At 37.9% G+C, this 21810-nt stretch overlaps 2 protein-coding genes across 6 annotated transcripts in view; both read right to left on the bottom strand.

The window, feature by feature from the left end:
- The window catches only part of diaph3 (diaphanous-related formin 3), a 250472-nt gene extending 245724 nt beyond the window's left edge, over positions 1 to 4748 (bottom strand). For all 4 annotated transcript variants that reach the window (XM_043251235.1, XM_043251238.1, XM_043251236.1 and 1 more), the window contains exon 1: positions 4226 to 4748. In XM_043251235.1, coding sequence (XP_043107170.1) covers positions 4226 to 4366 — 141 coding nt within the window. In that variant the 5' untranslated portion in view covers positions 4367 to 4748. The remainder of the gene's footprint in view (positions 1 to 4225) is intronic.
- A 1116-nt stretch (positions 4749 to 5864) lies between these two features.
- LOC122354489 (protein FAM126B) lies at positions 5865 to 21248 on the bottom strand. 2 transcript variants are annotated; one of them, XM_043252683.1, is made up of 12 exons: positions 20994 to 21248; positions 15987 to 16069; positions 14514 to 14571; positions 14183 to 14287; positions 13357 to 13536; positions 13186 to 13266; positions 12443 to 12558; positions 11953 to 12048; positions 11256 to 11372; positions 10591 to 10678; positions 10126 to 10276; positions 5865 to 7756 (listed from the first exon to the last, which is right to left on the bottom strand). In XM_043252683.1, exons 3-12 carry the CDS (start codon positions 14562 to 14564, stop codon positions 7164 to 7166), a joined length of 1578 nt encoding a protein of 525 aa, XP_043108618.1. In that variant the 5' UTR covers positions 14565 to 14571; positions 15987 to 16069; positions 20994 to 21248; the 3' UTR covers positions 5865 to 7163. The 2 variants fall into 2 exon arrangements, with proteins under 2 accessions (XP_043108618.1, XP_043108619.1); XM_043252684.1 differs by lacking the exon at positions 5865 to 7756 and adding an exon at positions 7763 to 9658.
- Between the last annotated feature and the right edge of the window lie 562 nt (positions 21249 to 21810).

The following is a 21810-nucleotide window of genomic DNA, read 5'->3' as shown; positions in this document are numbered from 1 at the left end:
GTTTAAAAATTTCTAGCTTTTTGTTTTGTTTTTGCAACACTATGAACAAAACAAGAGCATAGACGCACATGAATTAGCAGAGATCCACTTGCTCAAAATTAAGCTTTTCATATAGTAGCACTTAAAACATTAAAGCACAATGTCCAATTTAACACATTCTCCTTCACAGCACAGAAAACATGACATGGAATGGGCGGATGACACAATTTGCAAAGTTCAAGGATCTATATAAGAAAAAACATTTTTTTATATATTTGAACACATTTTTTGTATAGTCCAAGAAACCACACTGTGAAATGGGCTGATGGCAGTGTGCATTGTCTTATATGCTAAACTGAATACTTTCTTGTGTGCAAATAGAAGTCTGTATATTTTTTTCTTTTGACCTTGAGGCTATGAAATACGGTGCTAAGAATATTGTGAGAAGAAATCCAAAATGCTCATATAATCAGAAAATGCAAAAAATTCAAAAATAACTAAAGAATCACTAAACAACTGCCATGAAACTTCTTCGTACATTTAATTAATTTTCATCCAATTCTTAAAAAAAAAAAAAAAGCACTAAATGGGGGTCTGGAAACTTCTTTCATGAATTCAACTGTTCTAATATCCAGCCACTTACCCAGCAACATTTAATGGTCACTTTCTAAGTTGCCTCATTAACCTTTATATTAAGAACATCTAGAGGGTCTGCAAAGGCAAACTGAGGTTTTACATTTTTCCTTTTTTTCCCTGTAGCTACAGTTTGCCAGAATGGCATGGTAAAGTTTTAACATTTGTCAGTCTTGAAAAAAAACATCAATAGTCTCTCATCCTACCAATCCACCGCCATCATCCTACCAAACTTAAAAAATGTTTTTAAAAAAAATTATTTTGAAAAAAAAAAAACTTTAAGAAAAAAGTAAGACTAAAACAAGTATTGTTTACTGTCCATCTGTTAATGAAATATCCAAAGCAATGTCATAGTTTCGGTTTAATTATAGGAAAACAGGGAAGTATACAAAAGAAATTAAACAAAGAAGAAGAAAAAAAACAAGAAAGGTAAAGTCATTGTTGGATTTAAAAGTAAAACCCCCATTTCCCTTCTTATCACCTCACTTTCTTTATCAGCTATATGCAGCTCATCTTAAAATTAAAGATGGCACAAAAAATGAACTGGTTATGAAAGCATTTCAAGCATCTTGAAAACGTACTTGCCTCAATGCCTTCTTTTCATGGTGTTATTGTGACACCTACTGGTTAATACAGATACTTCACTTCATTTTTGCTACAAAGATAGATGTTGAGTCAAAACAAATTACTAGGCTAAAGTTATCACTTCTTTTCCAAACACACAATAGCTGCCAAGTAACTGGTGAGAAGATAAAGGAACAGTGATTTTTGTATAAATCACCAGCTGAATAAACCCAACTGATGCTCAAACAAAAACTTTGGCAAGAACTCTAAAAGATGAAGCTTTTTAACAAAGCACTTGTAGGAACTGTAATTACAGACATATTAGCAGTACACAAAAGATGCTCTCGTGACAAAAGAGGATGCAATTATGAATACCTTACAAAACAAATATTTGATTTGAAGTCAAACATGATAACATAAGCAGTAAACACTGTAGAAGTCAAATTTCCATTGTGTACAATGGTCACTCTAAAACGAGTTCAGCTGACTAAATCCTACTAATTACATTAAAAGGGTCAGAAAAAAGAGGAGGAGGACAGTATAGGCTGTACCAAGAACATAGGAAACACGAAGAGATGGCAAGAGCACAGGCTGTGACCAACGAAAGACCAACTGAGTTTCAAGATAATTCATCCTGTGGACCACCTGTAGTCTGAACTGTTCTGTACAAGTTCAGCTGTAACAACCCCCAGTAGGGCTCCACACATTCAGAAAGGAGACATTATTCTGATAAAAGAAGCGCACTTCTGTCTTACACTTGTGGCACTTTCTTACACAGAAACCCAGTTAGAAGAGTAGCATTTTGGTTATAGGTGTTACTACACTTTGAGTGAAGTTAGCCTGTGGTAAATTCAACTGAACGTGCATGATTTCTGTATGATACGTGTATGATCAACAAAAACATCTAAGCGCTGAAAATACATAGAGTTAAAAACAGCTAAATAAACAATTCGTCCAACAGAAAACCAATCAAACATTTCTGGAGAAACCTGAATATGTCCATCTGCTCCCATTCAAGCTGACAGAGATTGAGAGGTGAAGATGTGAGGAGAAGAATGGTGAAAATTGCCTGATGTGCAAACCTTGTCGCATCATACCCAAAAAGACAAATGGATATAGTGTGAAACAATAAAGGCATTAGGTTTTACAGGGTAGACGAGAGAGAGAGAGAGAGAGAGAGAGAGAGAGAGAGAGAGAGAGAGAGAGAGAGAGAGAGAGAGAGAGAGAGAGAGAGAGAGAGAGAGAGAGAGAGAGAGAGAGAGAGAGAGAGAGAGAGAGAGAGAGAGAAAGAGAGAGAGAGGGGTTGGGAAGAGCACGCCCATTTTCACGCTTCATTCACTCGCTTGAGAAGAATGACTCTAAAGAAGTGTGTTTTTGGTTGTTAGTGAAACATAGCTTTCTTCAACATAACTTGCCCCAGCATTACAAAAGTAGTGGATGCAGTTTGTTTTTCTGGAACAGAAAGTGTGTTTGTTGGCGAACGTTTTAAAAACAAGGCCTGTATACGAAAATAATAATAATATATAATAACAGAAAGATGGAACGTTCCTAATACTACAAACTACAACTGTTTTCAACATTTACATTATAAGAAGAAGTGTTTCATGAACACCAAATAATAACAGAATGATATCTGAAGGACACTGAATACTGGAGTATTAGCTACTCAAAATTCACTCAAATTGAGATATGCCATTACATGAATAAATTACATTTTAAATATACATTCTAAATACAATAATAATAATAATAATAATAAAACTAATATATTAATTTGACAACATTTCTGTTTTTAATAAAATGACTGCAACCTTGGTGAGCATAAGACACTTTTTTTCTAAAACATTATGAGCATTATTAAAAGGCCTATAGGTGGCTTGATATTTTATCAAGGTATTTTGGGGTACATGGCATCAAATAAAACCCCTCTCCTAAACCATATGGTGACTAACAAAAGTCAAATCCTATCTGGGACCGTGTCACTCATCATGCTGGGTGGGCACAATATATACCTCCACCAGCACTAAAGCAAGACTAGATAATTCTGTCTTATCCCCGAGCTAATTTTATCCTTTGATTTAGCACTGGCAGTCAACAACTAAGTTAATGGCATTGAAAGAGGGGTTCAATGTGTGTGGGTGTGTTTTATCCATCTGTCTCTCTGCTGTCTGTGTAAACATAACAAAAAAATAATTGTTGCTGTTGCTTAAATCCATACAAAAAAAAAAACAACCATCATGTTGTCAACGTTAAGAAATAGCTGCAATTTGCATTAAAAAATACTTATTTGATTACTGAAAAAACAAAGAGCACTGATAGAGCAGATACAGACTAACTTCACAAAGTTCTTGGAAAGCACATCAATCCTTTGTGTGCATGTATATACCTTGCATTTCACTGACATTTAACGCTGGTTTTGTCCTTCTAAAGGAATAAAGCAACATCATAAAGCCTCACTAATCAATCATCCACATTCCTAATCATATCATATCTAATATAAAATATGCCACAACTTTACGTGCCATTACATTTCACCACATCTACATTTATACTCTGACATGAATCCATCTGATTTTCTTATTGTACCACAATTATGAAATTATATTGCCACTCAGCATATCTCACTATATAATCACTCTATATGCTGCATATACACACACAACCTAAAACAATGAACTATCACTGCATTCTCTACAATTTGTAAACATTGTTGGGTTATAAAAACATTTATAAAATCAGCTCAAAGTCTAAAACCCACTGATTCAGTGTTAAATCAATACTGAGTAACAATATCTGACACGTTTTTGTTCACTTATTTAAGTATCTGACAGTGCTGACCCACATAGAGTGACAAACAAGAAAATATCAATAGAATTACATAAAAGCAAGACGCAGCACGAAAAACACAGATGAATAACTTACATAACCATATCCTAAAACACCTCAAAAATCAGTGATACAGTGCTAGACAGCAGAATTTACTACAATAATAACCGTTTATGAGAACACAGACACCTGACATAACTATCTCAAAGTGTTACAAACTTACAAATTTAGGTTTCTTTTCTCCGTCATCCCCACTTGCACTGCCCTGAGATGGCACCCCGACTCCAAATCCTTTCTTTCGATGGATTTTATTCTCCCTCCCTTGATTGGAGCCTTCGTATCGCTGATGGCGGTAGTTGTCCATGTCCAGGTGAAGATGTATGACTATTTCTACAAAGTTTTATCAAGTACTAAGAGCTCATGATATCCCGGAGTCGACCGTTGGAAGAGACGAGCGCGAGCCGGGATTAAGGTGACGTTCTCGAGCGAACGTGCACGAGACGTGCCGGTTGAGAGTTGACAGTAGTCGTTGTCTAATAAGGCGGTAATCCAATTGCCAGCTCTTTAGGACTCACTAACACCCCTTTTCAAACCACTAGACTGACGCGAGTGTTTAAAACGTCCTCTGGCACGACAAAATAGTAAATATAGTAGATGTTTATGAGTTGTCCGGTTTAGTAAAAGAAGAGAGCTGGCATGGAACACGAAGAAATGTTATCGCGGATGTCCAGCGATCTAAAACTCCCGCCTCGGAAACAGCCAATGAAATGCGCCGGATTGAGCAACACGTGATATAAGAGTAAAGAATCTTCCGTAGGAAAGAGAACGTACTCTGCTGTCAGCTTCCGCTTATGGTCACATGCTTAACATCAGCTATATATATATATATATATATATATATATATATATATATATATATATATATATATATATATATATATATATATATATATATATATATATATATATATATATATATATATATATATATAGCTTTATTGAATACTTGCTTTATTAAATAAAGCAAAATACTAGGTTTTGCTTTACTAAAGTAAACCAAATTAAAAAAGTAAAATACAGCTTAATTTGTCAAATATTTACCAGTTTTTGCCAAGAATTTGTATTTCTGTGTTTCATACTTCTATACATATTCGTTTTATATTTTGATAATTAGATATTACAGTATTGGGGTTTAAAATGCATTTGTTTATTTATCACAAATTTTTATTATTTACCATTTTTCTTTAAACGCCACACGCATAACCTAACACTAAAATATCTCTACACGTGAAAAATGTAATAGCAGCATGTTAATATGTAAAATAGTTCCCCACTCGTGGTGTGACTATGAAGTTACAGTAGGTGTCAGTGAAGAGTGGACTGTCAGGCGTTTAGCTAACAGAAAACAGCACTCACTACATTCTTTATATGCTGTTGGGAGGACTTACTAATATGGAAAGGGAAAAAAAAAACCATATATGTTCAGGTTTTCCAACATCCTGGACAGTTGTTGAGGGAATGGATTATGAGGATAGAGAAATGTCTTTTGGTGTAACAGATAAATTGACTGTTTTGTATTTTAAGTCATCTTAAGTGGGTATTACACTATATGTATCTCATTTTGAAATAAATGCCTGCAATTCTCATTTTTGTTTTACTCATTAACATAATAGAGAAAAACATTTATTTCATTATTGTGATTTGCCTCCACTTTATACTCATATTTACCAAGGGGGCTAATAACTGAATATCCCACATATTATACATGTATATTATAACATGCATACTATTGCATTGATCCCAATATAAAATATGCTATAGGCCAGTCACAGTCCTAATTAAAAAAAAAAAAACAAGAGCACTCCCAAGAACAGCACATTTATTCACCATTCAGCAGATAGCTTTCTATCTCTGTACAAGCAATATAGATTCTGTTAGCATATACTCTTTCTATAGTACAATAATCATTTACACAAATATACACATTTTAAAATATAAACTTGTTCCAAAGTACAACATATACTGTTTTTAATTTTTTTGAACATCGTTTATTTTATTTTTTCCACGACGCAGCGTTTTATTGAGGCAGTCCACACAATTTATTTTCTATGGTGGGTGAAGAGCACAGGCAACAGTTAAGCGGGCTCAATCAGCACAAACCGAAACAGAGACATGGAAGAGGATTCCTTGAGGACGACCTACAGTACAGCTGGGCTGGAGAAAACTCTTTGGATCATGCACTATCAGGCCTTTCTCTACGCGCTGACCGTGATTGTCGGTTGTTGAAGTTCATTGCTCTGATACGGTAATGTTTGTTCCTCTTAAAGTAACACCGTGTTGTTATTGTATGTTTGTATGGCACATTTAAAACAGTCTCGGATCATGTGCACTTGAATGTGTCCATTGTGCAAAACAAGTATTTCCTCCACACAGAACCCAAGTGCATAATGTAGTGATCAAACAAAAGTGTACGAGCGCACTCTCATTCGAACACATTCAAACACACACACCGTAAGACAACATGCTTGTACGCATGCATGTTAACATTTCTGCTTCTCTCTCTCGGTTCATTCACTCGTATGAAAGCTTGTTTCCACCAGGAAGTAAATAAATAAATCGTGCCCCTTTTATTTCAAAATGCATTTTTGCGAGTTTATATCACACAATTCAGATTTTTTCTTATTCTGAGTTTATTTCACTTTTTTTTTTCTTCTTCCACAAAATCAAAAAAGATCATTCAGACTTTTTTTATGCTGAAAAAGAAGAAGAAAAATTAAATTTAAAAAAAGCTCTTTTCTCGCAATCGCAAGCATATATTTATATTTATATTTTGAACATCAAAATTTTTAAGTTCACATTGCGAGTTTAAACCTTGCAATTCAGTTTTTTTACATCATGAAATAAAAATGAAAGTTAACTGGGACTTTTTTCGCAAGTGTGAAATGTGTTAGATCACAGTATGCATCTCATAAGACATCTTGCAAATGCTACTTATCTTTTTTCCCAGAGCTGTGAATTTGTCTAATTTGAGTTCATTTAAAGGGGAAAAAAATTCTAAATTGTGAGATATAAACACAAAACTATTATCTTTATTTATTTGACTCCATAGCAGAAATAAACTTTCATATTCTCATGCACACACACAGCCCAGGAAAATCCTTCTACACCTGTGATATAATCTGCATATTAAAACTGGGTGATCGAGACTGTTTGGACAATGGGCTTCCAGAGGAGTACGGACTCCCAGGGGACAGAAGATCCTGGCTCCGCGTCGTTCGCCCAAGTCGTTCATCCTGCAAGCTGATGGCTGACAGATAATGTGCCCTGTCAGCACTGAGGCTTCCCAGCGAAAGGCTATCTGTAGGTCCCGATGAGCCGTTTAGGCCGGTACAGTCAAGAGACTTGCTAGAAGACGTGCTGCTGGTTTTAGGCGGCGCACCAGCGAAGGGAGGGATGTAATGCGGGTCCAGAAAGCGTCTGGGAGCGCTGGGACTCGGGCTGCGACTGCTTTCTGCTGTACGGAGGCTGATGGCAGGAGGAGGCGACTGGTGCCGCTGGTGGAGGCTTCGGAGGGCGGCTCTGGTGTCGGCCGATGTGCTCTCCCTCTGCCTGGCTCCCGGATCTCGGAAAGGTCGGACGCCCGTTATGACCCAGTCTCGCTTCACACTGCTGGGCTGGCTGCTGCTGGAAGCCCCAGAGGAAAACCCTTCGTCTGGGTCAAAAGAGTCCTCCCCACAGCTCACGCCGTCGGCATCTAAAACACAACCAGGGAGAAATGAGGCAGAGAAAACAGAAAGCCGGATTAACTAGATTTGCATTTCCTAGAGGTAATACCAGCGCTTGCAAGGCAGCAAAAGAATAGCGTTAGGTGAGTTTAGAAGTAAGCTCAGGCTTTTGGATGCATCTCTGTGAAATGCTGCATCAGAGCTGCTTTGACACCGAGCACGCGTCTTGTGTTGATTCTCCTGTGCAGCCGATAGAAGACAACAAGACACCGTCTTTGAAGTGTTAAGCTGCGGTTACACTAGATTCCACGCGCTCCTTTCACTTTCATTCATACACATGAAAACGTGTGAGAACTCAAGCTCATGGGGACAATTTTGTTGGAGAACTCTGAGATGATTTAAGAACATAAATGCACTACAGTTTAGCGGTTTTAGGTGAGTTTATTTGGGTTCTGTGTGTCTTTATTCATACTTAACACAAATTAAATATTTTTGATGCATTCTGAGAGCTCTCCAACCCTCCACGGACAGCAAGGATCCTGCTACGATCGAGGCTCAGAAGGGTAGCAAAGGACATTGTTAAAATAATCCATGTGACATCAACGCTTTAACCATAATTTTAAGAAGCTGTGAGAATACTTTTTTTGCATTAAAAAAAAAAAAAAAAACTAAATTAATGATTTTATTCGACAACTTGTCTCCTCCACATCACCCAATAGCGCAATTTTGGAGAATATCAAATACATTAACAACATGTGCTGCATATGTGGTTTACATACGTGATACTCTGCAAAACAGCACTATTGGGTGACATGGAGAAAACTAATTTAGTTTTCTTTGCACACAAAAAGTATTGTCATGAACCACTGACATCATATTGATTATTTTAATGTCCTCGCTACGTTTCTGGACTACGATCGATTAGAAACCTTGCTGTCTATGGGAGGGTTAGAGAGGTCTCAAAAAAATCCAGCAAAACATCTTAATTTGTGTTCTACAGACAAACAAAGGTTTTAGTTTTGAATGACAAGAAGGTGACTTAAACAGTAGTGTAAGATATAACGCTGCATTCACCTCAGAAGTTCATACTTTCAAGTTTGGAAACGCACATAGTATAGTCAGAATAAAATTAATGTGCTGGGCCAAAATTATTTTCCTTCTTTTTCACTTCCCAACAAAGACAGAAAGCTTTAGCATTAATGCAACATAAGAAAGAGCAAAGAATGCACATTAGATGTGTAATTGATGCACATGTTCGTTAAGTAGTCATTTTTGGCAACCCTTATACGAATATTACACAAAACACAATTTTGATCCAATTATCCTGATCAAAAATAGGAGTTAGTACTAATTGTGACATAATGACGGAGTTCATGTGCAGTCAATTTGAAAACACAGTACGATCATTCCGACATGACCTGAAAACACCAAAACAATCACAGTTCGGTATGCAAATATTAAACAATATTGGAAATGAACTTAAACGTGAAGTGTTTTGAGCTGCATGAACTGCGGAAATTTGTGAAGAAGGAAAAAGAAGAGGAATTTTATTCAATCGTGCCTTGCAAGCACTGTAAAAGTATCCTAAAACAATACTGAACGCAAATAAAAAGGTTAAACACAAATGATCACAATACAACACTGAGTTATGTGGAGACGCTAGTAACAAACAGAAGGAAGTTTTTCATGCAAAGGGGCGGTTTAATCTGTAAGCCAATGAACACTTTCTATGACCAAGAAGGGCAGGGCTTGCGCATGGACTGTCTAAAGGTGAGATGTTCCTGAGCCCTGCCTACCCCCTTGCAAGGTTAGGTGAATGGTGCACTTTATCCGCCCGTGTGCCACAGGATTGTCTGGTCTCTCCGGGGGGGTGTATCGGCTGGGGGTGATGGAGGCGTAGAATTCAGTCGAGGTTGAGAAATCAAAACAATCTGAGGTGAAGACAGTGAGCGTACTGAACATGATGTTGACAGAGGGAACATTTCACAGACAAAAATGGCCACCTTTTCCTGATGCTTGAATGGAGGGACTGATGAGGATGAGGAGGATGATGCTCTTATTACAACCAAAATAAAAAGATGAGTATAAAGTGAGGATGCCTTGATCACACTTTGGTTTGAAGACCAATGCTCACTATTAACAAATCAACGATGACTTTTGCCTCAAACTCCTAATTTGCTGCTTATCAATAGGTAAGGCAGTCGCTTGGTTTGGGTATGGAGTAGGATGAAGATATTTTAGAATCGGCAATTAATGTGAGATTTAAAAGTGCTAATAAACAAAAAATGTGAGTGATATGCATGCTAATAAGCGACTAGGTAATACTGAGAATTGGTCCGTGAAGTACTACCAAAGTGTTTGGTCTAACGGTGTGTGTGTGTGTTTGTATTTTGCATACCCTCTCGTTTCCAGCGAAGGCGACGAATGGAGGCGGCAGTGACAGCTGCCTGTGAGACACATCTCCCGGTAGGCGTTACTTCCACCTCCAGAAGGTTCCGCGCACCCTCCGGAGGACGAGACGGAAGTGAGCGACTAATTGCATTCGCCACCTGAAGATGAGAGGGTCAACAACGTCCAGTGAAAGATCACATTTCCATTAAGATTTGTTATTTAAATGTTCAAATGTAGTAATTAACCTCAGTCTGTATTTGATATGACGTCGAAATGTATGTATTTGATTGCTTATTAAGAAATAATGCAGAATCTTTAATATTTCCTCTTCATTTTATGTAGTATTTCATTTAACTTTTTCAAAAAAAAAAGATTTTTCTAGGTTTAAACGAAAGCTTAAAAAGATTTAGTGTCTCAGACATTCGGACCCCGCTGTATTTTCCCCGAGTGTACTGTAACAAATGACTTTTACCAGTAATGGCTGGGCATGGAGGTCTAGCTGTGCTCGGTAGAGGATGTCATCCAAAGCTTCCCTCCCCAGATCCCACTGCCCATTATAACTGTTGATGGGAGAGATCATGCAGATGAGATCATTAGCACACCACTCAAACGGTTAATTAAAAATGAACAGGAATTAAATATACAAGTCATTTCCTTCTCTTACGAATGTAAAAAGAAAATAGCTGTTAATTTTGCTCAGGAGTGCATGTTACGATTTTTCTCGTGATTTCCAAATAAGCTCACCAAAGCTATATTTATTCTATAAAAAAAAAAAAAAAAAAAAAAAAAAAAGTAATTCTGCAAAATATTATAACATATGTTTTCTTTTTATACGTGTCAAAAAAAAAACATGTTTGATATACGTTCAAATGTTTTCCTGGAATTTTCATCATTCTTCAAAGTCACATGAATTTAGAAATCATTCTATTTTGATGATTTGCTGCTCAAAATTTCTTATTGGGATTATTATAAAATGTTGAAATTGTTTTGTGGAATGATGATGAACAGAAAGCATTTATTTAAAATAGAAAACACGCTTTATTTTAAACTTATTAATAGCAAGGTAATTAAGTTTAGGTATTGGGTAGGATTAAGGATTTAGAAGATGTAGGCATGCTAATAAGCATGGTAACTTACATGGCGTGGTAAACAGCAGTCAGCATCTGCACCATAAACTCCGGCTCCAGTCGTACGCGGTTACACGGCTCCTTCCACGACTTCTGCTGCTGCCGCGGGTAACCGCTCACACACAGTCTGCATAACAAGAGACAATCTTTAATGACATGTTTATTTGGAGGTCTTTATGCTAATGCCGTGACCCACCACAGAAATCCTTTGCTTTCTCTCGCTCTAAATCAATATTCCATTTAATCCATTTAATCATTCCATCTCTGCCTGTTCCAACAAGAAATTTCAGAGAGAAAGAGGGAGAGAGAGAGAGAGAGAGAGAGAGAGAGAGAGAGAGAGAGAGAGAGAGAGAGAGAGAGAGAGAGAGAGAGAGAGAGAGAGAGAGAGAGAGAGAGAGAGAGAGAGAGAGAGAGAGAGAGACAGAGAGAGAGAGAGAGAGAGAGAGAGAGAGAGAGAGAGAGAGAGAGAGAGAGAGAGAGAGAGAGAGAGAGAGAGAGAGAGAGAGAGAGAGAGAGAGAGAGAGAGAGAGAGAGAGAGAAAGAAAGAGAGAGAAAGACAGAGAGAGAGAGGAAGAGAGAGAGAAAGAGAGAGAGAGAGAGAAGGAGAGAAAGAGAGACAGAGAGAGAGAGAGAGAGAGAAACAGATAGATAGAGAGGCTAGATATTCCAGATCATTAGTGCAAAAGACAGCTCTGTCGCCCCCTTACCGTGTGCTCATTCTGCAAACCGATTGGTGGGACGACGCAGGCATAAACACCACAGCGGAGTTGTAGCAGAGCATCAGAAAAGACAGCACCTCAAATCTACAGGAGACACACACACACACACACACACACACACGCTGCTGTTACACAACCCCCCCTCTCTGACATCTGCATAATGGTACAACGACAAATCAGAGAGGGGTACGTTATGAGTCAGCGACTGTCGCCGTGCATCTAGCCGGTGGAACAGGTAATAACAAATCAGACTACATCTGCACTGATATCGCTGTCATGAAGCTCCAGCAGCGCTTTAATGAAATAAAAATGCTGAGAAATCATTACAGCCCGTTTCGACCCGCAGGAGAAAAGTAACAGCCGAGTCACGGCAATAAAAAAGACCCAGCGGGAAATTAATCAGAAACATTCCACACATCAAACCTACTTTCTAAATAAAGGAGGAATGACCTAAAACCTAAATGAAATTAAAAATCACCTGTTCTGTGAGGTAAACGTCTCTCTCTGAGACAGCAGACCGCTGTAGACCACCCGGATGAGGTCGTGCTGGTTCAGGGCTCCCTCGGTTAATGCCATGGACCCCAGGCTGGATGGCTGTGGTAAACGTAACAGCGCTTGACTTCAGCAATAAATCATTTAGTAACTCTGCTAATAAATCATGCAATGCTAACTAAATAAATGTATTGAGTATATACGTTGAATACTTTTACAGCTTTATCGAATTCAACTGAAACCAAATTACTTAAGGAATGGTCTTATTTTCATTGGCAAAGCATGTAAACAACTTAAACCAGTCTAAGCTGGTTTGCTTGGTCTGTCGGTTAGTTTTTAGGTTTAGATGAACAGTTTAGCCAGTTAAATATTAGCATGGCAAAACTATAAATATAATATATAAGAATATAAATAGAAGATTAACCAGCTAAGACTGGCCCTTATATTATGCTTCGGGTCAATTCGATTTTTGAGCAGCTGGAAATGCAGGTTAACATGTGATGATGTTTTTCTTGACATTTTCAAATAGATATTTCGATTCTGAAGTTTCAGGTCAATTTCTATGGTTAAAGCAGCTGCGTAGACCCAAAATAGAGGGGGTTTTTTATGCCAGTTTCCTGTGAAACGAAAGCAGATCTGCATTTTGTGTCTGACATTGATACCTCCTGTATCTCAGACATCCAATACAGGTCAGGTTCAAAAGTGTTTGTATTGTACTTCACCTATTACCTCATGGTATATTGAAGGCTTGGAGAGAGACGGTATGGTGAACGACAGCAGCTTTCCATTTCCTTTGCTGTCCACAATTTCCTGCAACACAAGACGTGCATATAGCGTATGTCAACTATGGAGATTGAATTTCAGGAAAATGCAGGCAACGCGCAATCACCGATCTCTCACCAGGTTGTATATCCCCAGGAGCAGGGCCTCCACACAGCCGTTGCGGTAGCGCTCTCTGCTGGCAGAATGCCGCAAGTACACCCAGATGAGCTCAGGCAGGAACTGTAAAGTAAACCGCCGCAAACCCTCCTCGGAGCTCCGGTACAACTCAAACAGCTGATGACACACCGGAGCCAGCAGCTGGAGAGGAAGAGACGCAAAGAAGACAATGATGTAAAGTGAAAGAGACAGCGCTGGACAAAAAAAAACAAGCACAAGGAAGAATATTTAAGACTATATACATATATATATAAAAAAAAGCATGAAAAGCATTCTTAAGATGAAAAAGGTTGCATTTGCAACTAATAGAAATAAAATAAGTTTGAAGTACTAAATAACTAATACTGAAATAGAGGGAAAAAAAAATTAATATATATATATATATATATATATATATATATATATATATATATATATATATATATATATATATATATATATATTTCAACTTCAAACTTATTTTATTTCAATTAGTTGCAAATGCAACCTTTTTCATCTTAAAAGTTTTTAAGCTTAAGTGTTCTTCTAATATTGATCTAATACTTCAGCTTTATTACATTACTGAAAAAGACAGTTTAGATTTTTAAAATAATGATGATGATAACAACGACAACAACAACAACAACAACACTGCCAAATAAATCATGTCTTTTCAAACCACATATCACCACGTGCTTTTACAAGGTATCATTACTCAACAAAAGATCCTTTCGACAAGAACATACCCATGACATTCTTAAAATTAAACATAAATCTGGCCTGAAGTGTTTCAAACGCTTGATCATACCTCACTGCTGGGCTGCTCCTGAATAACAGCGTAGAGAGCAGGTACAAGAGCTTTCTTCAGACGCAGGCTGCCAGAATAGCTGCGGATTTGGTCGTCAGGTAACGTCTAAGGAGGAGAAACCGTGCTTGTCATGACTAAGCCTGAACCCGAATCGGCCTGGAATTGAATTAACTTGGAGGCTGAAAATATTCCTCCATTAAGTTCTGAGATTCCAAAACCAAAAGTGGTAAATGGGACACTGCACTCAGATCACTTGGGAAGGCAGGGCTTCATTTGAGTGAGCTATATAAAAATGTTGTATTAAATCCTGGAAGGATGTCAAACTTCTCACCTTGAACTCTGAGAGCCATTCCTCCACCACGCCACGCTCCGAGCAGAGCATGGTCCTCCTGAGGGACAAAATAATGAAAAGGCGAAGGGGGTAAGATTTATTTATTTATGATTTATTGCCATGCCAGCATCATTGGCTATATTCGTGGCAAGATAAGACGCCTCAATTCCACAATTCAATTCAAAACAAATACATGACTATTTTTCAAATATATAAACACATATACACATATATACATATATATATATATATATATATATATAAACAATATAGCATAAATATACATGCACTACAAATATTAAGAAAAAATAAGGACAGTTATATAGAGTCGTTCAGATTAATGTATGACAAAAAATTATTTTTGAAAATGTCCATCAATACTTTTTCTGAATAAAAAAAAGTTGCTATAACTGTTTAAGCTTGGACTGTCAATTAAAATATGTTTTACACTCGAGTTTCAAAATTATAAAAAGGTGTACCTTGATTCAGTAATGGGTTTAACTCATATATAGTTTGTTATGTATACATTCATTCCACTCCATTTGCCATTTATTGTTAACATACTGATTCAATATAAAGGTTTTATATCATTTGCTGGTATTTTGCGTTCTGTTACATTGAACTGGAGCGCTTCTTTTGTTGTTTTATCAGCCTGTTGTGAAGAGAGTAAGAAAATACGTACAGAGAAAAAGTGCTAAATCAAGACCCTTGCACCGAAGCCATGGCCCAAAATATTAGTTTTTGCTGCATTGTTAATTTCATTGAATTTAGCAAGTTGGCCAGGCAATTTTCTTTTCAAAATATACAGTATTTTGTGTTATTCCACTGGGACGCAAATCACTTCATTCATGTTATTTTATCTGGCACAGATGTTACATATTATTAGAAGTGAAGACAAAATTGGAATTTTTGATCTAAAAGTTTATGCTCAAATAACTGAAAGTTTAATAGACAAATATAACGTATATCTAGAGCACACCATCAGTCAAAAGTCTGAGGTCAGTACGATTTTTAAAGAAATTCATTTTTATTCAGCGATTAATCATTAAGCTGATCAAAAGTGACTGTTTATAATATTAAGAAAGAGTTCTATTCCAAATGATTGTTCTTTTGAATGATCCATTTCTAAAAACAAATTGCAGCACATTGACAGTAAAAAGAAATGGATTTATTGGAGTGATTTCCGGTGTCCGTTGTGCTGCATGCTGTATTTGTGGAAACAATGAGAGCTTTTCACAGGATTTTTTTGACGAACTGAAAGTTCAAAAGAACGGCAATTATTTAAAATAACAGTATAAACTGTAAACCGTAGCGTGGTTGAACTTCAGGTAATCCCTGGAAATACACAATTTGATTCGCTCACCGTTTCCTGGTCAATACCGTACTTAACCTTCGGTTGTGTTACTGAGTGATTTAGATTTATTATTGTTTTAATTTGCCAGGCCTTTTTTTTTAGCGTTCGTTTTGGCTCACCTGCCTCAAACCCAGCTCAGAAGTGTAGATATGGAGAGATGTGGCTCAGATTCTCCATGACTCTTGATCTCTGGTCAAACAGCCTGCAGATGAAAAGACGACACACAACCTGCTCGTAAGAAAACTCCATTAAAGCTCACACACCTGACTAACACGTATGCATCACTGTTACTACAGCGACTGTTGGCTCATGTTCCAAACTGTGCGTTTAATATTGCACACACACACACACACACAGGTGTTCCCCCATTCAGTACTAATACAGGACGTCTGTGTTTATGCATGTTTGTGTGCGGCTCTTAAAATGGCAGGCTCTGCATATGGCAGTGTGCTGTGAAGGGGAGAGTGCTGTGCTCTGATTAGACAGCAGTGCTGTGCTGGGGGTTTGGGAGTTAATCTGAGGTGAACAGAACAGATGCTTTACACGCTAAACAAAATCTGCCAACATCCCAAATCCTACTTGTGCTGTCGAGACATGGCCTAAGATAGCCTAGAGGAAGCGGAGCTGACTGCACTTACAGCTACCGTAGTGTTTTGTCATTTAAAGCTTTGCATGTACATATACACACGCGTGTAAAGCTCGACTTTCTCTCTCGGCAATCAAATACGTTTGTGCATTTTGTTACTTTTGATAAGAAACCGTCTCAGATTCGGTCCGTTTGTTTTAGCATGAATTTGAAATAACTTATTTTCAGGCGGCGCGGAAGGCCCCTAGGTTCAAACTGCGGCGAGTATCGCGAGAGAACGCGATTATCTCGTACTCTTTACTACTAGTTATATAACGCTAAATAAACACAAACGAACATCTCACGTAATACCTCAGCGTTTCAACGGTCGAAAGACATCAATAAACAGACTGTAAACAATTTCACGTAGTTACTGACCAAATCATTTAGCATGCACAGCTCTCTAGAAAGAAAAGCGGGAAAAAAGCATTTCGCTATATAAATATTAGGCTATATATATAAGCTGATATGTATATTGTTTACTTAAGGCTGCACTCCGTAACTTTTGACACTAAGCGGTTAATAAACAGAACTGCGCGCGTCTTAAAGAAAACCGTTGTAGCCGGATCTACTTCTCACTGTTTATGTCTGATAAAACACGCAGGTACTGGGCTACTTCAAGCGATACCTTCCCTAACCAGTATAAACAGTTATTAGTGTACCGTGGTGATTCAGGACAAGCCAAAAACACGGTTTGGAAAATGGATGCATGGTGCACTCGCGTATTATATACATTTTTCACACAAAATAGCTACAGACTGCCGCTTTAACTTGTAGTTAACTCTTTAAGAGCCCCTGTTAAAGATTATTTATTAAATGAAAGTGTGTAACACGGCTCTAAGTGAACGAAAACATCCTGCAAAAGACTTAAATGTGAAAACGCGCCTGTGTATGAACTTATTCTCTCTGAAGAAAGAAAGAGAGTCGACTCTGAATCACTGGAGCGAGTCGTTTTTAAAACGAGTCCCGAGCCGTTTCGTGATGAAACATTAGCATATTGTCTGTCCACTTGTTGGTCTTCTCTCGCTGGTCTGAATGAATATGCGCTATGTGCCGCTTTTGGAGCATTAAAAGCTCACAAACACTGCTTTTCACAAACAAATCAACCAATCACTGGAGGGGTTTGGAAAAATGAATCGAATCTTTTGGGAGTCGTTGCCAAATAAGGCAAAGATTAACGCGTATTATAAGAAAATGAAAATGTCGTTTGACCTTGCATGCATGTCAACGTGTTGTTGAGGATTCTCAAAACCAAAATATAAACCTTTCATAACCCATAATAGGGGCGCTTTAATTATTTAATAAATATGTCATGAAGTTGTGACGGCCACTGTATACATTTTTATACATTTTAGCAAGGGACTGGAGCAGAAACATAATATTAAAGTAAGATTTTACAAGTAAATGTGCGCTGTTGTTAATAGTAACCTTTAAGGTTTTATTAATGCACAAGTAACAGGGCTCCCTATACAGCTAGTTTACAGAATTAACATAGCGTTCTTCTCATAGTTCACTCAAAAAATTTAAATTCGGTCATCATTTATCGGTCATCAACCTCACGTTTTTCCAATCTGTATGAATTTCTTTGTTCTGCCGAACACAAAGGAAGATATTTTGAAAATATATTTTGTAACCAGGCTGTTTTGGGTCGCCATTGACTTCCATAATAGGAAAAAAAAATATGGAAGTTAATGGTGACCCAAAACAGTCTGGAGCAAAGAATAAAGAAATTTATACAGGTTTGAAATGATCACAGAATTGTAATTTTTAGGTGAACTATTCCTTTAAATACTAAATTAACTATTGTATATAAAGACAGATGCACAGCTCCAAGTATGTATATATGTGTGTGTGTGTATATATATGTATGTATATGTATGTATGTATATGTATGTATATATATATATATATATATATATATATATATATATATATATATATATATATATATATATATATATATATATATATATATATATATTTTTTTTTTTTAGTATGCTTACCAAAGCTGCATTTATGCATTTATTTAATTTATCAAAAATGATCGCTAAAATCCAGGGCTGCTTAATATTTTTACTATTCAGAACACTATTTACACAATTAGAAATAAAAAAAAAAACTGCATTTTATTTTTTGAAGCATTACAAATGTCTTTGCTATCACTTTTGATTAGTGTGTCCTTGGTAAAATTGTTGTGTAATTTTAAACATACTCCATATATTACATCAAAAAGCTTATTATGCTTAAATGTTTAACAAAATGTAGAGGAACAGACTGCGTTTGCTCACTTTGTTTACTGGTAAATACGCAAGAGCTGGAAAAATACTCTAAAACAGACAAATACAAACATGAATTATAACCCTTAAAACGCGCTGCTGGAACAAAGGTTCAAGTTACATGAACCGCTCATTCAGTTTAGTCCCTCCCGAGTCAAAAATTAAAGTTTATCCCGAGGCTCTGAAACACTTTGACTCAACCATGACTAAAACATCTGAAAAATGCAGCATGTCTGCAACAAAATAGCAGCCAACGCTCCCCCCTTTACACAGGAGCTGCAAACCTTCGGCATTAAAGCCTCACCTCAAGACGGGGCAATCTGCCTGACCAAAACATTCCTCTGCTGCGTGAATGCTACACGGTTAGCGCACCCGCTCTCCAACCCTTGCCAACGGGTAAGAAGCTTACAAGATTCAGTGCCAGATAATTAAGTGTATACAGTCCCCCGAAGAGGGATGCACAGCGAGGCCTAAAATAGCCATTGTGAAAAGAGCTTAGTGCAAAGAGACTAGAAGTGGGAAAATGAGAGGTGATTTCACTGAGAGGAGATCAAAGTAGTAAGCGTTCGACAAGCAGAATTTACTATGATAGGCCCGTCGACCGCAGCAGAAAGGTCACCGTTAAATAGGTTGCGCAACGTACTCCAAGCGTTGGGCTGAAATGCACTCCAAACTGTCACAGACACACAATACACCCGGGCTGACGCTCAAAATCTCATCAGCTCACGCCGTTACCATAGCGAGGACAAACATTCGAGCGAAACATATCGACTCATAAACAAAACGCATGCATTCCTGGACGCGTGCGTTCAAACACACCAAGAATTATTTCGCTCTGACAGCGTAAGATGCGTCTCATCACTCCCAATCCTGTCAAATTAGCCAGATGGTGTCTAATCTCGCCCAGGCAAATCTCTGTGCTGCACAGAATACAAGTCCTTGGCAAGGGTCACGATCCAGCTCCTCTGAGATAAAAACAACTCGGCGTCTAAGACAAAAAGACCAATTTGGTTTGATTAAAGAATTACTCTGGGGTTACATCAGTGGCGAATCAGGGCCCTGCGATCGCCGCCATCCTTCCTGTGTCATTTGACTGTGGTTTTTCAGTGAACGCCGGCTTCCTGCTCTCAACACTGGTGCATCTGTGTCTGGGGGGAAGGGGATGGAAATGCAAACTTCATACTGCTGGTTTATAGGTGCGCTTTTCTGGCTTCAAATCTCTTCACTCCGAGCGTGAGATTTCAGACTGGTGTTATGCCAGAAGTTGGCATGTAACGTCAGCGTGCGTGGTGTAAAGGTACAGAGAATGCATACCGAAAAAAACGCCTTGAAAAATCAAGTGAGCTAGGCCAAAACTAAAATGCGCCCGTTTCTTTAAAACGGTAACATCTACGAAAACAGGTACCACATTCTGTCTAAGCCGTTCAGGACTAGTGTGCTTCACTTTCACGGTTTTTACTCATGCGACGGAAGCCAAATCACAAGACTATTCAGCTAAATCAATTAATGAAAAAACACACACACACACACACGCATAATAATAAAAATCTTTTAACACAAAAAGCATGGCAGCCTGTGACTCAATGGTGGAAAAATATTACATAATTTTGGAATATTACAAGTTCAAAACACAGCGCTGAAAGCGGATCTATGGAAGTAAGTGTGCATTAAGTCTAAATGCTTAGCCAGTGATGATTATTACTGTTTGTCATACAGTTTGTAAAAATCTTAACAGTGTTTCATAATAAATATCGAATTCCAGGCATCAGTGTATCATTATAAAACCGCGCATAATAAGCTAATTATGAATGACTTTGCACTAACTTGTAGGAATAGCATAATTTAAGTTTTCTAGGAAGAACCTATATCAACTGCATTTGTTGCTCGGACCTAATGCTGATATACTGAAATAAATAAATAAAAACGGGAGTTTGGTTTATAACAATTTACGGTTAAAAAAAAGAGCATATTTATATTTTCGTGTATTTTTAACACAAAACAAGTCTATGCGTGTTGTGCGAATCGTCTCTTTCATATATATATGACATGTTGTTAACTTTTTTGTGACCGCCTGTGTAATTTAATAAATATATTTAATAATCATTCGGCCTAAATATAACCGAATCGGGGGCATCTCGCAGCGTACGTGGTTCAAAGGCATTAAACATGCTCGTCTAGACTCACACATACAGATTCTGTCAATGGTTTGGTTCTGAATTACATACCAGTAGGATCTGGACTCCTCCGGATGCTGCAGATGATCACTAGAGTCCTTGAGCAACGCTGCAATGCGCCTTAAAGGACAGACCCGACACAACGACCACTTCTGAGACCAAGCACAACATTACTTGCACAATCCCACCGGACCATTACTATTTATATCAAGGAATCGATGGGTTAAAAGGGCCTTGCGTTTGCCAGACCGAAAGGATCACTGCCGTGTTGACATCATCGTGTATCTCCGCTCTCTAGCTCTTCCTGCCAACTTGCAGCTATTTACCTGACCAATTGAGTCTCTCAGATCGAGCCCTCGCCGCGGCTGGCCAATCGCTGCGCAGCGCGGTGAGCGGTGAGCCGAGCGGTGGTCACCGCGCTGCGCCGCTATTGGCCAGCCGCGTCGTGGGCTCGATCAGAGAGACTCAATTGGTCAGGTGAGTAGGTGACCCGCGCTCGGGTTAAGACAGATGACACGCGTCATTGAACTCGGTAAAAATGCGCTCGGGGAAGTGCAGCGGACTTCGGGTTCCTGTCAAAGAGGCGATGTTTGCGATTCTCTTGGGTGAACAGGGTCAAGTTACTATAACAAATAGTCTGGGTAATGTTGAAATGGGTTTTCCATAGCTAATGGGAGTCTTTCATGTACTGTGGACGAGACCATGAGATCAGTATAGTGAAATTTAGGTGCTTCGGTATACTTTAGCTAGTTTTACTTTGTTAACGTGTTTTTTTCCCCTAATTCATATTAAAAGCTATATTATTTCTAAATCAAATTATGCATTATACACACATATATATAGATATATATACACACACACATATATA

Source organism: Puntigrus tetrazona, chromosome 11, assembly GCF_018831695.1.
Source record: "Puntigrus tetrazona isolate hp1 chromosome 11, ASM1883169v1, whole genome shotgun sequence".
Taxonomy (NCBI): Eukaryota; Metazoa; Chordata; class Actinopteri; order Cypriniformes; family Cyprinidae; genus Puntigrus; species Puntigrus tetrazona.
The sequence above is the reverse complement of the archived record's forward strand: the minus strand, read 5'-3'. Positions and strand labels throughout refer to the sequence as shown.